Source organism: Protomyctophum parallelum (genome assembly GCF_964188405.1).
Source record: "Protomyctophum parallelum genome assembly, chromosome: 11".
NCBI classification, from domain to species: domain Eukaryota; kingdom Metazoa; phylum Chordata; class Actinopteri; order Myctophiformes; family Myctophidae; genus Protomyctophum; species Protomyctophum parallelum.
The window spans coordinates 34807472-34822948 of record NC_139707.1 but is presented as its reverse complement, the minus strand read 5'-3'; the positions used below and the strand labels follow the sequence as shown (position 1 = coordinate 34822948).

The window sequence follows — 15477 nt, the reverse complement described above, 5'->3', positions numbered from 1 at the left end:
GACAGAGAGGGAAAGAATGACCTTTATGTTTACACGGGCGAGGCTGAAGGAGCACATAACTGTAGCTTTTTGTCCCAACATGAACATCTCTCGGGTTGCCCCCGAAGACAGGAACTGGCTCCAATATGGCGGCTCCCTATGCTGAAAATATAACTTAGATGAGTTACACTATACTGTAAAGACCGTAACACGTACAAATACACGGGATTGGCATTAAAGTGCCCCGGGTTTTATAGCCCGGTTATTTCCGTTTATGGCTCGCAATGTGTTACATTTTAGAGACTCAAATCAGTCTGGATGCCAGGCCAGTTTAATCTAGTTTGTAAGAAGCAGCAAACGTGTTTGAGAACTCCAGTGCGTGCGAGGCGGCAGACAGACAGCTCCTCACCTGTCGTTCTGCTTGTTGCAGAAGTCGTTGCGGATCTTGTCCACAATGGAGGAGCGCGGCAGGATGTTGGTCTTGTTCTTCTTCTTGGCGTCGTTGGTCTCCACCACCACGATGACCCAGTCGGCCGAGCCGTGGAGCCGCAGGCTGCCCTGCCAGCGCGTCATGTCCTCCTTCACCGAGCCCTTGTACGCCTCTGTGTCCTGCAATGGTCACCATTATTATTATTATTATTAGCCCTTGTACGCCTCTGTGTCCTGCAATGGTCACCATTATTATTGCTGAGAGTGAGCAGGCGTGCATGCACGAGAGAGGAGATATGTGTGTGAGGAGCTGGTCACAGATAGAGGGAAAGTGTTATATTAGCCGGCCTATTATTTATGCTATATATATTATTATTGTGTCACAGTCTCACAGGCAGCGCGCACATGCATGCTGGGTGGAGACGAGAGAGAGAGAGAGAGAGAGACTGCGTGTTATAAACCAAATATACTCATAGAGTCATAGTCGTGTTCTGTTTCACGTTATTGCTGAGTGAATGACGCTGACGCACATGGGAAAGCAACAAGGAAGCGAAAATGACAATTGTGGGGAAAAGGAACTCGATTCACGCTGCATGCACTTCTCAGAGTGATTAGCCTACTAATGATTGACAGGTGCGGCCGATTTGGGAGCGTGCCTGATGATGTCTGTTGGAGAGAGTGAGACTGACTATGGTGCTTGTCCAGCGCATGGAAAGTATACGTTCTCAGACATTTATATTTTGCTAAACTGTAGGCTATATAAGCTCTGTAGTCTGTATCTGGTTAATTGTGGGAGGATGCGGGATTTTGCGGTTCCCACTTATTTTATCTTGACCGCCCGCGCCCTCCCGCAGGTATTTAAATACCGCCCGCGCCGCAACATTTTGAGTTGGGTCCCGCGGGAGCCCGGTCCCGTTGCAGGGCTCTACTGCAATGGTCACCATTATTATTATCATTATTATTATTAGCTCTTGTACGCCTCTGTGTTCTGCAATGGTAACCATTATTATTATTATTATTATTAGCCCTTGTACGACTCTGTGTCCTGCAATGGTAACCATTATTATTATTATTATTAGCTCTTGTACGCCTCTGTGTCCTGCAGTATGCAACCATTATTATGACTATTATCATTAGCCCTTGTACACCTGTATCCTGCAGTACGCAATAATAATAATTCTTATTATTATCCCTTGTACGACTCTGTGTCCTGCAGTGGTAACCAAATGGACCCTTATAGATCTTTAACTGCAGTACGCAAATCGTATGAGAGAGATCACATTATCAGAACGCCGCTGTCGGGTGGAAGCCCCGTTATGTTTCAAAACCAGTGGTCCGGGGATCACCAGTGGTCCTTGAGGGGATTCCAGGTGGTCCCCAGTTATCTGACGTGCATGTGATGTGCACATGGATGCGCCCACGGTTATTTATTCTTTCATTTGTCGCTTATCTCTGGCACCTGAACAGCGTTTCTATTGTAACAGGTGCCATGGATTGTGTTGCGACTTAGATGGAGAGTTGGTAACCAAATGGACCCTATAACCACCGTGTCTCTCCTCTCCGGAATAATCCTTATGCTTTCTTTCTATGCTGTAAAGAAAAAAAGGAGTCCGCGTGGCAGAACTGGTGATGTAATAAACAAAATAATAATTCAAAAGGACAACGTGATCAGCCAGGGTTACAATTCTGTATCAACTCTCTGTAGCAAAACAAACAAAATAATATCTCTCTTCCTCTGAATATCGCGACCACTTCCCTCTACACCAGAACAGAAAGTACACACAAGCTATCCCATAATACTCCTCGCATCAGCCCGCCAACACAGTTAAAGGAACAATCCCCCTGAATATACTTTAGGCTTACACCCCTTATAGATCTTTAACTCTTGCGAGTGTAAAATTAAAACAAATGGACCCTTCCTTACGGGTCCATTTGGTTTCATTTTAGTCTCAAGAGTAAAATGATTGTTAAACATTAGCCTACTTAATTTACAAGCAGTCGACACAATTAGATGGAATTGGAGGAAGAGGAATTGTTATTTTGATCAACGTTTGCCTGTTATCTTTCCTATAGTTGTAATTGTGGAAAAGAATATCGTATTCAAGGACAACAAAATATTCTAAGGTTTTGAAAGGCTAAATGTCATCAGATGGTGGTCCGTGGCTCACATACTGAATAAATAATGGACCTAGACATGAGAAGGGTTGAAAACCACAAAAACCACAAAAACCGTTGAAAATGTAAAGAAAAGCCCTGGCCCATGTGTATCACTCACTGCATATGCAAATATACTGGATATGTGAGAATAGAGACTCGTTTTGAATGTAGCAAAAACCAAAAGTATTGTATTCATTGCTCGACATGCCACTAAAGAGGATAATCAGTTAGAACTCAAAGACTCAGATCATTTGCTTGGTGTGTCACATTGGATTCACCCCAGCCTCAGTGCTATAGTGATTAGTGACGCAGGCAGGCACTGGTACCATCTAACCTTGATGACTGCTCTGCAATATGGTCGGTCTGAGCTTCAAATAGCTCAGAATAAAGCTGAAAGGTTTGCACTGCAAATAATGTCCATTGGATGTGAGGCTCATTACAGAGTACTGAGAGATTGCCAGTGGTGGAAAGTACTTTTACTTCTACTTGTGAAGTGGGACATTCTGCAATAAGAGTACTTTAACTTTTAGTACTTTAAGTACATTTTGATGTATTGATGCCGATACTTTTGCATTTTCAATTCCGTACTTTTACTTGTAACGGAGTAGTTCTAAATTGCAGTATTGGTACTTTTATTTAAGTAAAACGAATTGAGTACTTTTTCCACCACTGGAGATTGCATGCCAGTCTCCACATGGCTCATAGTAGTAGAGGAGAGATTGACGTTTCTTTTGGAATATTTGTTATAGTAAAGTTTGTCTGTAGGTCATCATAGTCATGCAAACCAAAACCCAGAACAAATATGTAAAGTAGGGAAATTACAACTAGTGTACAGGCTCGCAACACAGGTGTACAAAACACATTGTGATGGCACACTCAGAGATTTAAATAGTGTGCATTTTGCATCCCAAAACACAGTTTATAGTTAAGGGACGCAATAAAAAAAACGACCTCTGCATCCACGGGATGCACTACTGTACTGTTTATTTTATTTTATTTTCCTAGCTTTAGTTATAATAATAATTTCTTCTTCTGTTTTCTACATGAACATAACCACATTATAACCATATCAAATTAAATTAAATGCTGCAATTTGTAAAAATGGCAAAATATGACTCCTAACGTCGTTGAAGTGGGACTCGTAAAATGTCCCTGGGACTCATCTAAAAGACCATCCCTGCATTCGGACTCATTACATTGAAAACCTATTTACATCACTGCAATCGACAACAACAAAACACAAAAAAAATTAAATGAAAGGAGACAGTTTCTGCCCGACAGTGACGATAAGTTAGGTTCGGTACACCCACGTTAAAGCACATTCAGTCTAATGGAGCTGATTTGAAATGAACACTGTATCCATATTCAATGCTGTGTCCTGCACTGAGAAATTATGCATAGGCCTACTTTTCTCACCGCGCTACATTAAAGCACTTTCATACTAATGACTAATGCAACACAGAGTCCATGTTTGCTAATATGGAACTAATCTTTACTACAAACAACCTAATAAAACAATATAGGCTTTAGGCAGCGCTCTCCAGGAATGGATGATGTTATATTATGTTATAGTTCTGGAAGCACGTTTGTAGTAGTATGGTTTGTTGGGGAAAGTGTCAGGGTGCCAGTCAGAGACCCAGTCTGACGAAAAGGGTAAATAGTATTACCAATAATTAACCCCTAAAGCAAGTAATTCACACACAATACCATATAAATCATAAAGAAAACACACACACACACACACACACAGAGTGAGCTTCATTATATTCAACAGGGCAACCAAACCAAAATGACAATGTTCCTTTGTTTTCCCACTGTCAACGCAGTTCCATAACGTCACTTCAAGTGGTCAAAAACAATGTTCAAAATGTTTCATACAGGCCCAGGCCGTAGCGTAACGGTCTGGGCACCGGACTGGTAATCCAGTCGCAGTGTGCCGCGGGTTCGACTCCCGGACCCGACACGGCCTTTACTGCATGTCATCCCCCATCTCTCTCCCGTTTCCTGTCAGCCTACTGTCTGTCCCTTCAAAAATCAATAAAAGGCGTAAGCCGCAAAAAAATATCTTAAAAAAAAAAAAAAAAAATGTTTCATACAGTTCCACAGGACACGCAATGCACACAACACAGTCAGCAGTGTAAGTGAATGGCCCTGTTCACTTCCCTGTCAAAACCCCCGTAAATAAAGAAACTCGTCAAACTCAAAGTGTTGGCGATAGCCTCACACACCGTGCCTGAGAGCTCAGACTACTACGCGCTCTGTTCCTTTGATTCATTCACAAACTTCCGTGAGAGCGTGGGAACGTGTGACGTGGCACAACGGCTTAAGCATTACGTTATACTTTACAATATGTAATACGTTAGCTATTGAAAAATAGCAGATCTACATATATAATCTCCTTCCTTGACATGAAATATTGAGAACCACCGATATAGAAACATGAGGTTTTTCGGAAAACTGTCAGGATTTAGAAGGCATTCGTAGAATCGTTCTCAGGTCTAAATGGGTTAAACAGCACAGATCGCCACACTGTAGAACTGTAAAGCCAAAGAGACCAGCCTCTCTAGAATCTACCGTTGCAGATCTCCATTTCTTGGAATAGGCTACAGTAGGACATTTCATCAGGTTGAAGTTGAGATTTGTGTGCAACAGGCTACATGGGGTAGACATAATATTCCCTTTACATAACCAACACTTTTAGCCTTACTGGTTGGTTATGCTTGTGTAATTACAGCCATGCTCTATTAATGAATACTAATGATTCGAGACGGCATCATTTGGTTGTTCTAAGAGAAATCTAAGAGAAACAAAGTAACAAACTATGCTCAACAAATGACAACATCTGTTAAAGGAGAATTCCATGCTAGAAGGCTTTCTTACCTTTATTTGTAGTCATGTGACTCATGTCCCCACCAAAGAGGTCCAGGTGTTATTTCGTGCAAAAGTGCATTATTGGCTAATAATTATTGGCTAATAAGCCCTCAATGGGGGTTGAGTTCTTGTGCTAATTTGCTTATTTCCATCGAAATAAGTAGTAAAGTGTGCCGCTTGGGATACTATTTATATTATGAAGAGAGGATACAGTATATGCAAAAGAAATTGATTTTTGATCGATGGAAATAAGCGAATTAGCACAACAACCCAATGCCCCCATTCAACTCAATGCAATTCAATTCATTGAGGGTAGGGGAAATAGCCAATAATGCACTTTTGCACAAAATAACACCTGGACCTCTTTGGTGGGGACGTAACAACTACAAATAAAGGTAAGAAAGCCTTCTAGCATGGATTTTTTCTTTAAGTAAAGCCGGCAGACAGATTTTAAGCAGCAGAGGGATCCGTTTACAGCTCAAACCCCAGCTCTACGTGTGTCAATGCAATAAGATGTCTATTTATTCCTAGTCTCGAGAGACGATCTCTGTTTTAACTTTCACTTTCCCTTCGTTCAACAGATATATTCCTGATAGTAGCCGAAGATAGACTCCACACACACACACACACAGTGATAGGCAACATCATCCAGGAGCCTTGTCACACACACACACACACACACACACACACACACACACACACACACACAACTGATATTCAATCTCAATGTATGTGGCAATTCATAAATATTCATATATCACAATCTTTGAACTGAAGGCGTCTCAAATGTACAGAATGCATGCCATGGATTCTACAGACCTGCACTGACAGTCTTGTACATAAACACCCCATTAAATGAGCCATGAATCTTTCTCCTGTCACAAACTGACAACATGTAATATGTTTAGCTATTGAAAAAATAGCAGATCTACAAGCTCGTAGCGCGGGACAGAGTACATAGTCAATTTAGAAGGCATTTGTAGAATTGTCCTCAGGTCTACGAGCAGCACTAGGGATCTAACGATACATTTTAACAGTGATACGATACGTATCACGATACATGGTTTACGATACGATACATGGACTATATTGGTTCATTATGGCGATACGATACGATTCAATGATTTGAAATCGATACAGTAACTATTTAAAATACATTGACTTTCTTTTTAATTAAGTAATTAAACCCCTCTTTTTAATTTTTCTTCTAAAAATTGCTAAATACCACACACAAAAATGTAGTATTGATCAAATCGATTCATTGCATAGCAAAACAATTCGATACCGATTATTTCCAATGCAAAACGATACGATACATAGTCAATGTTTGGGGCGACTGTGGCTCAAGAGGTAGAGCAGGTCGTCCAATGATCCATGGGTCGGTGGTTCGAATCTCGGCTCCTCCTGTCTACATGTCAAAGTGTCCTTGGGCAAGACACTGAACCCCAAATCGCCAATGTGCTGGTTGGCACCTTGCATTGTTTCCGCCGCAATCGGTCTATGAATGCCTGTGTGAATGGGTGAATGTAATGCACAATCTATGTAAAGCACCTTGGATAAAGGCGCTATATAAATGCACCATTGAATGTTGCCGTTTTCATTTCGATATACTTCGATGCAGTTACTATATCGTTAAATCTAGTTCATCAGTAGGATCTATACCTTCCAACAGTGTACTCTACATTACAAATAACAATAATCTCCTGCTCCTCTGTTGCTTCCCCCTTTAAATATGTGTATTACAAAAGGAGTCTGATTCCACTATCTAAAACACATGTGACACATGTGTGACTTTGTATAATTGTTTAAGTTTACTGAAAAGATTACACTACTTTAGACATGGCACTGGCATATCAAATGTTGCTTTAAAATGTGATCCATATTGCCCACTAGCAGAAATGCTCACATGGCTCTCAACAACATTTGTGCCCGCTTTGCAGTGTTGATTTCGTCGACTAAAACTAAGACGAGAAAAGTTCGTCGACTACCTAATGAAAACTACTACACTAATGAAAACTAAATGCAAACTAAATTAAAACCGAGCTATGACTAAATATACTGACAATCGTCAAAAAAAATAAAAACTAGACTAAAATGTTAGGAAGTGAACAAGAGATCCAGTATAAGTAATTTTACACTTTGCATGGTTGCATGCTGAAAATAGCCGATCTACAAGCTCACAGCGCGTCGCCCGTTGTGAGCTTGTAGGTCGGCTATTTTCAGTGTAAAAACAGTCATTACGACGGCATCAAGGCACTGCCAAATTACATTTCAGTCGACTAAATCAACTGTAGATTTAGTCGACTAAAATCCTAAAAAACTAAAATGTGCTGCCAAAAACAACTACAACAACAACAAAAACAACACCACTGCTGCTTTGAAATGTCACTGACTGTTGTTGGTCACGAGACGCTGACTCCCCAACTTCCTGAAACTTAACTACGAGCTCGAAGCTTTCCCATGCCAAAGTATCCCAATCAGCACTTTGAGTCCGCCTGTTGTTCCAACCCAGCTGGCCCCTTTTACTGCCCTCAGTAGAGTACTTAAAGTCCATCTGTGTAACATCCACTTTAGTAGTCGTTTTTTTTTTTTGCATTGTGACACGTTGTGAGCTTAGTAGATTTGGCTATTTTGTGGCCATTATGTTCCTTCCATAATAGGGATATGCTAAGTGAATGGGTTAATGGGTCAGTTAACAGTCTTGTTTTTATGGCAGCAAATTTTGTCATAAAATCTGCCCCAAATTCGAGTGTAGGTTTCGTAGTACACCCACGTTGCCACGGGATTTATAAAGTGATCGCAAACAGCTGATCCTTCCTTAATTTCATTCCTAGCGGTGATAAATGTGACGGCTGAAATCGATCTGGCACGCCCTATGAAATCAAGCCTCGCCCTCGTTTTTGCGACATGCACAACTGCAATACGACCAAACAATGCATGATAACCATAGTTACACAAGGGGAAAAGCAAATAAAAAAGTTTTCCCCGCTTGCCTTGCGGGGGAGTGGAGTGGAGGAACTATAGTGCCCCTCTGGAGTAGAGTATGAAACTATAGTGGCCCCTCTGGAGTAGAGTATGAAACTATAGTGGCCCTCTGGAGTAGAGTATGAAACTATAGTGGCCCCTCTGGAGTAGAGTATGAAACTATAGTGCCCCTCTGGAGTAGAGTATGAAACTATAGTGGCCCTCTGGAGTAGAGTATGAAACTATAGTGGCCCTCTGGAGTAGAGTATGAAACTATAGTGGCCCTCTGGAGTAGAGTATGAAACTATAGTGGCCCTCTGGAGTAGAGTATGAAACTATAGTGGCCCTCTGGAGTAGAGTATGAAACTATAGTGGCCCTCTGGAGTAGAGTATGAAACTATAGTGGCCCCTCTGGAGTGGAGTATGAAACTATAGTGGCCCTCGAGTGGATTGTGTAACTATAGTGGCCCTCTGGAGTGAGTGTGGAACTATAGTGGCCCTCTCCATCGTCAAAATTGCCCACTCCTGATCTAAGCATCCACTGACTTATTGATTGGAGATGTTTGACAAGGTGTATAAGTGCGCACGTGTGTGTGTGTGTGTGTGTGTGTGTGTGTGTGTGTGTGTGTGTGTGTGCATGCGTGCGTGTACTCACACAGCAGTCCGTCCAGTAGATGTGGAGGAAGGGGAAAGTGAGCAGAGCTTTGTTGCCCTCTTTTGGCAGCAGCTCCTCTTTAAATTGCACAAAATTAGCCTCAAGGTGGATCATTTTCGGTGCACGACCATACGTCCTGTGGATGGAAGAGATGCACAGTCTCCTTCACTTGAATTGGGTACAATCATGAGTATGCACAAATGTAACAAAAATGTACCGGTATGGGGGACCATTTGGTCACATTTGTACAGTCTCTCCAAGTTACCGTTTACAAATGGGGCTAATTTTGTTTGTTTTTAACCAGCTGCTATGCAATAGCAAGCCGAATCTATCATCGATGTGCAAGCTACTCTAGTTCAGCGGGTTCTCTCATTGGCTGACGTCACATGACAATAAACACATTTTTTTTAAATTCAGATTCCTTCATTTGCCGTTGTGTATACACACACACATAGGAATTTGTTTTGACATTAACATGAGTGCATTTCTTTTTTTTTCCACGAATACCAACAGACACAAGACAACACCGTGCTGGGAAAATAAATATAAAGTGCAGAGTTATAGTTCATAGTGCATCAAAGACAAATAATTAGAAAGAAGAAAAATGTGGCTGTGTGATAACTGAGATCTTTTTGTTTTGTAAAAAGGTTCTTTCAGGATTGCAATGACATTTTGAAAACAAATAAGGTTTCAATGAGATATCCAACAGATTGGGATGTAAAATTATGAATCGTGTTGCGGTAATGAGACAAATCAGTCAAATTCTGATAAAAAAAGATAATTTGCAAATATATATTATTTCACAGCTTAAGTTAACTGTGCATGACTAGCCTTAAGGTTTATGATCCGGTCGGGAGCCGATGATGTCATGTAGTCATGTTAGTATTAGTTTTGTAGTCAACAATCTTCCTTTTCCCTCAAACCGATTTTTCTCAATAAAAGCTGCTACGAGAGCTACGAGAACTACAACATGACGTAACGATATCATCCACTCCCAACCGGTTCACACAGCAATTTTGTAACACAGACCAGGCTTTCCTCCTAGGTGGAGATTAAGCCTGGTGACGCGAGGTTAGTGCATGACTATTAATAATCCATCAAACATGTTTTTCAAAATGATTATCTTTCCTAATGGTCTTGCCGCTTTCAGACTGTTGGTGTGACCCCACAAACTTTGTCCTACACAAACAACTAAATTCCCATTGACAATGAATGGAGAATTTTACGTCATAGTGTACATTTTACGTCATAGTCAAATTACTTCAAATTTTACGTCATAGAGTAAACATTGATGACGAAGGTGAGGACACAAACTGTGATTGGCCGGAATTAAATGATGTATGATAATGTACGATGATAAAGAGCACCCATCACTTCACACTACCAGCTCAGTGGCCTTGTGGTTAGAGTGTCCGCCCTGAGACTGGGAGGTTGGGGTTCGATCCCCAGCCGGGTCATACCAAAGACTCTAGAAATGGGACCCAGTGCCTCCCTGCTTGACACTCAGCATCAAGGGTTGGATTGGGGGTAAGTCCCTGCGACATACTAGCGTCATGTCCAGGGGGTGTACTTGTACATCAAGCTGCCTCATGCTATAGAAACAGGAGATAGGCTCCTGCCCCTATATGGGCCTCATGGCTCAGCAAGGCTACTTACTATCACTTCACGTGGGTGTGATTTTTACACCCTTAATAAGTATTAATAGTCATGATTTTTCACTGTATAATATATCCCCAAAAAAACCCATTGATTTCATGCTCACCTCCTCCATTCCATTGGCTCTCTGGGAAGCTGCTGAGCCAGAGGGGTGTAGAGAGACGTGAACAAGCCCTGATCTCCTGCACCTGTGAGGAATGAAGAGTGGGTTAGGTTAGGGGGGGTGATCTACTGATAGCCAATAGAGCGTCGCAGTCCCACCCCCCTGAGAGACCCGGAAAATAAATCCAGAAAGTATTTATTTAAAGACGTTTACGCCGCGGACAAAGCCAACTCTTGTCGTGACAAATCATGACAACAAACACAATTCTTCTGGCCAAACAAAAACGGCAGGTTTTTAACACTTTTTTTGTTGTTTTTCTACTTTGTAATTATTTGATTGGTCCAAAATATTGTGTGTGTGTTTGTCACGACAAGAGATGGCTTCGTACGACGCTTAAAAGGTCTTTAAATAAATACGTTTTGAAATGTCTATGGGAAAAATGCATTGAGATTCATTTCCTGGGCCTGGCGTCGTCATGAAAGGGGGCGGGACTGCGACGCTCTATACACACAACTTTCAACAGCACTGGCATGATATAGCCTACTCAGGCACATGCAGAGTGTTAGAGAAGGCGGGCTGAAATCCTGTAAGAGGGCACTTTTGGACGGAAATAGCAGATCTACAAGCTCACAACAAGTCGCGCTGCGACACGCTGAGAGCTTGTAGATCTGCTATTTTCGTGGCACAACGAAAGAGCTTGTAGATCAGCTATTTTCGGGGCGCAACCCAGCACTCTTTAGCTAGTGGAGATGCGGTGTGTATACGACAAGGATTTCTAAACAATTTGTTCAACGCAAAATACTGTGTTCAGGAGTTCAGGAGACTTCGGGCCGGAAAAAATGCAATTCTCCTGAATGCTGCCTTCCATGCATAATGATGGCATGGAAAAGGAGTGGCATTTGTATTTCTTTCACCATGTAGTAAATGCTACATTCGTGGTCTGGAGAGGGCAGTTGTTTTACAGACGGGTAAAAGGGCAGGGGCTGAAGCCCCCTTTGATGTCTATGTGTGCACGTCCCTGAGCAGTGGTTAACAAACCGTGTGCTGACTACGCCGAGGCCCGTGAGACACGGCCAGGTGTAACAACCACACTTTATTACTGAAATGTATACAGCGAGAAACCTTTATATTTTACGTCATGACTCGACACAGTGCACACTATATCTCTGCCAAGCCGGACTGACTCCATCTTTGTGCAAGGTTTCAACTTTCAGCCTGATCCGTACATTATAGAATTGATTATTTCAAAAGAAATAATACATTGTGTGGAAAGAACATGTGTGGTGGACTACTGGACTAAGGGTATAACCTTAGCCAATGGCAGTGTACAAGAGAAATGTGGCAGTGGGCCCGGGCGGCTGGCGTAGCCGTCTGGGCACCTTGGCTGGTAATCCACTCTGGCAGTGTGCCACGGGTCAGCCTGTCACTCTGTCCCTCTAAATAAAATTAAAAAAAGGCTAAATTAAGCCACAAAAAAGAATATATAAAAAAAAAGAAATGTGTCAGTGATCAGTCCAACAATGTATAGCCCCGGAAGAAACAAAACAGACAGACAAGCAAAAAGATAATGTCCCCGTTTGCCTTCGACCTGGCAGAGGTACTAATCGTGGTTGGATTTATTAGGTTGCATATATAAAACCAAATGACAGCTTGGGAGACTCGGATTACGCAGGAGGGGCAACTTGAGGCACAACTTGTGCCCCCATGAGCATGCAACAGATTTTTACTGCATGGCTCTAGAGGTGAGATGTGTAGATCTGAATGGGGCTGCTAGTAGAGTTGTTCCGGTATCGGTTACTCGGGCCCGATACCACCCTCAGGTACTCGTACTCGGAACCGGCCCCCCCGAGTACCAAAACATCCAATAGACACTAAGCTGAACGAATGAAACGAGCGCAAGTCTGACCCAACACTGCAGCAAATCGCCAGAAACAGCCGATCCACAAGCATAAATGACAACTGACACAGTGACAAGTGTAGATCAGAGATCCATCTGCATATATGAGAAAAAGGTGGTAAAATAAGTGGTTACTCAACATAAATAAAGTACTCGTATCAGTACTCGGTATCGGCGAGTACTATAAAATTAATTACTTGTACTCGGTTTGAAAAAACTCTAGCTGTGTGTGTGTGTGTGTGTGTGTGTCTGTTTGTCGGGAACTACTCTTGCAAAACCACTGACTGGACTGATCAGCACCAACATGCTTTGTGCACATGCTGCTCCACACATAATGTTCACAATGTTTCTCGAATTTATGGCTTATAAATTAAAGTGAAATGAGACTGCATGCATGGGATTGGGCTGAAACCATTCCTAAATATCGTCTGTCGGATGGAAAAATCAGGAGATAAATTGGCAGATATATTCTAAAATAGCAGATTTACAAAAAACGCTGCGCTTCAAGCTTGCAGATCTGCTACTTTGGATACATTACCTACAAGCTCATAACGCGGTAGATCTGCTATTTTTGACAAAATTGTGACAATGTGACACAAATCTTTGAATATATATTCTTTCAGACAGTGAATGTTTCTAACTCAAGTCTTTGCTTCTGGGGGGGGGGGGGTCCCTGGAGCAACATATTTTCAGATGGGGGTCGGCGGCCAATTACATATAATTCTAGGGGTCCTTGACATGAAATATTGAGCACCACTGACATGAGGTTTTCAGAAAACTGTCAGGATTTAGAAGGCATTTGTAGAATCGTCCTCAGGTCTAAATGGGATAAGTCTGAGATCCACATGAAGCCGTGACGTGATCGGACCTTGACGTTATTGTTTCCTTCTAACTTTCGCTGCTTGACAGACAGGCAGTAGAACTAGTGTCCGACGCTCAGCTGTCCCATTTTTCTTCATAACCATTGCTGACTGACAGACTGGAATGCCTTCACCTCAGGCATTTCCCCAGACTCAAAGTTCAAGTCCCACTTTGTTGAAACGCACACACACACACACACACACACACACACACACAAAGTTCCCCAATGGGGGGTAATCTGACAGTATAACTAGAAGATTAGCTCAAGGCACGCTAAAACTCAAGTAAACTGTGAAAACAGAGCCATGACAGACAGAGAGAGGCGTAAATAAATGTATTATAATATTATAGGCCATGCTCAATCCTACAGAATCACTGGTATAGGCGAATGAGCGAGTCTCCATTCAAAAATGTACAGTAACTAAGTTTAACACCACAAAACTCAGACTTTGACCTGAAACTACTCAGCATATAATATGAGCATGTTATGGCAGCGGCCTACAATATGGCATGCATAGCAAAATAGAGATATTTAGAAATCATGTTGGATATTACATTACATGATTCACAATCATATTTGACAACCTTTAAAGAGCTTCATCCGACTGTGTTCAACCCTAAAAAAAAAGTGTTGAGTTCAACACTAAAAATGGAGCAACCTAGAAGCGTCCAGTTCGCAGCTGCATGGCCGCACCAGCCGGGGTCAGTTCCTAAAATAACCCCATCTGGCCATCTTATAATAATCAGCTTCCATGAGAGAGAGACCACACAGTAAAAACAATCAATGTTATGATGATGTATCCATTTGTAGAGTGTAGAAGAAGAGACTATAGGCTACAAGTAACCAAATAGTGTATCCATTCGGAAACTCTCAAGAAGAGTGTGTGTGTAGACAGTGTACTATAAATGTAACCAAGCGCACCCGTTGATCCGTCTAGGCTACATTTGGACACACTCCGCGGAGACGATCGAGTTCCAACTTAAGTGGAATCAGTGGATAGGCTACATTATGTCACACTGTAACAAAGTGACAGATCAGATCATCAGAATGGCGGATTGCCTGTCTGTCTGTCTGTCTGTCTTGTCAGAATATAAGCCCCTGATCGGTCGATCAACCGTTTGTTCCAGTCACGATCGTGTGCACGGTACGGCGTGTCTCTAAGCCTAACACCCAGCAAGGTGAACGAGTCCTGCTTGGTGACAGACAGTGTGACAGCAGCAGCAGGTAAACGTTCGAGCTGCGATCCAGTCCAGTCCCATAACTGCTGCAACCTACCAGCCGTTACTGTGACGTACGAGGAACAAGGCCCCTAGTATTAGCCGACCTATAGCAACGTTAGCCTAGAACCACCACAGTGACTTGTTATCATCCATTTAAAATTGATGGTGGTGGGTGTTGATAAGCACACGATCGGGGGGGGGGGACAGACAGACAGGCCATGCACAAGCCCGACATTATAGCAGCTATAGTATAGACAGACAAGATCAGACAAGACGCACGAACGAACCCGGTACCGGTACCGGTACCGGGGGAGGGGGGGGGGGGTGTCGGGGACCGGGTCGCCACGGAGAATGTGTCACATTAGCCGGGGGGAGCTAAGAAGCTTTAGCTATAGCTATGCAGCCTATGCTTGTCAAAAAGGCTGTGTTGTGAAATAAATAAATAAATAAGACAACTGCCCCACAACAGAAACAACTCACATGTTACGATCGGCTTGTTTTCCATGGTATAGATGATCGGCTTTTCCTCTTGAGGCTCCATGTGTGTTCAGCGGTAGCCCCCCATGAAAATGTCATCCACGGAATGAGCGTTGTTTATTACGCCGAGCTGAGGAGGAGAAGTGCTTATGTGTGCAAGAGGCGCTTGTGATGAATCGATGGATCATGGATGGACGGTATGGTTGG

The 15477-nt window shown here is 42.5% G+C and overlaps 1 protein-coding gene across 1 annotated transcript in view; it reads right to left on the bottom strand.

Annotated features, from left to right (window-relative positions):
- trappc10 (trafficking protein particle complex subunit 10) overlaps positions 1 to 15477 on the bottom strand; it is a 48400-nt gene extending 32923 nt beyond the window's left edge. Inside the window, exons 1-4 of the mRNA XM_083777081.1 lie at positions 15274 to 15477; positions 10818 to 10899; positions 9056 to 9191; positions 389 to 588 (exon numbers count right to left, since the gene is read on the bottom strand). Of these exons, the coding sequence (XP_083633207.1) occupies positions 389 to 588; positions 9056 to 9191; positions 10818 to 10899; positions 15274 to 15334 (479 nt within the window). The 5' untranslated portion in view covers positions 15335 to 15477. The remainder of the gene's footprint in view (positions 1 to 388; positions 589 to 9055; positions 9192 to 10817; positions 10900 to 15273) is intronic.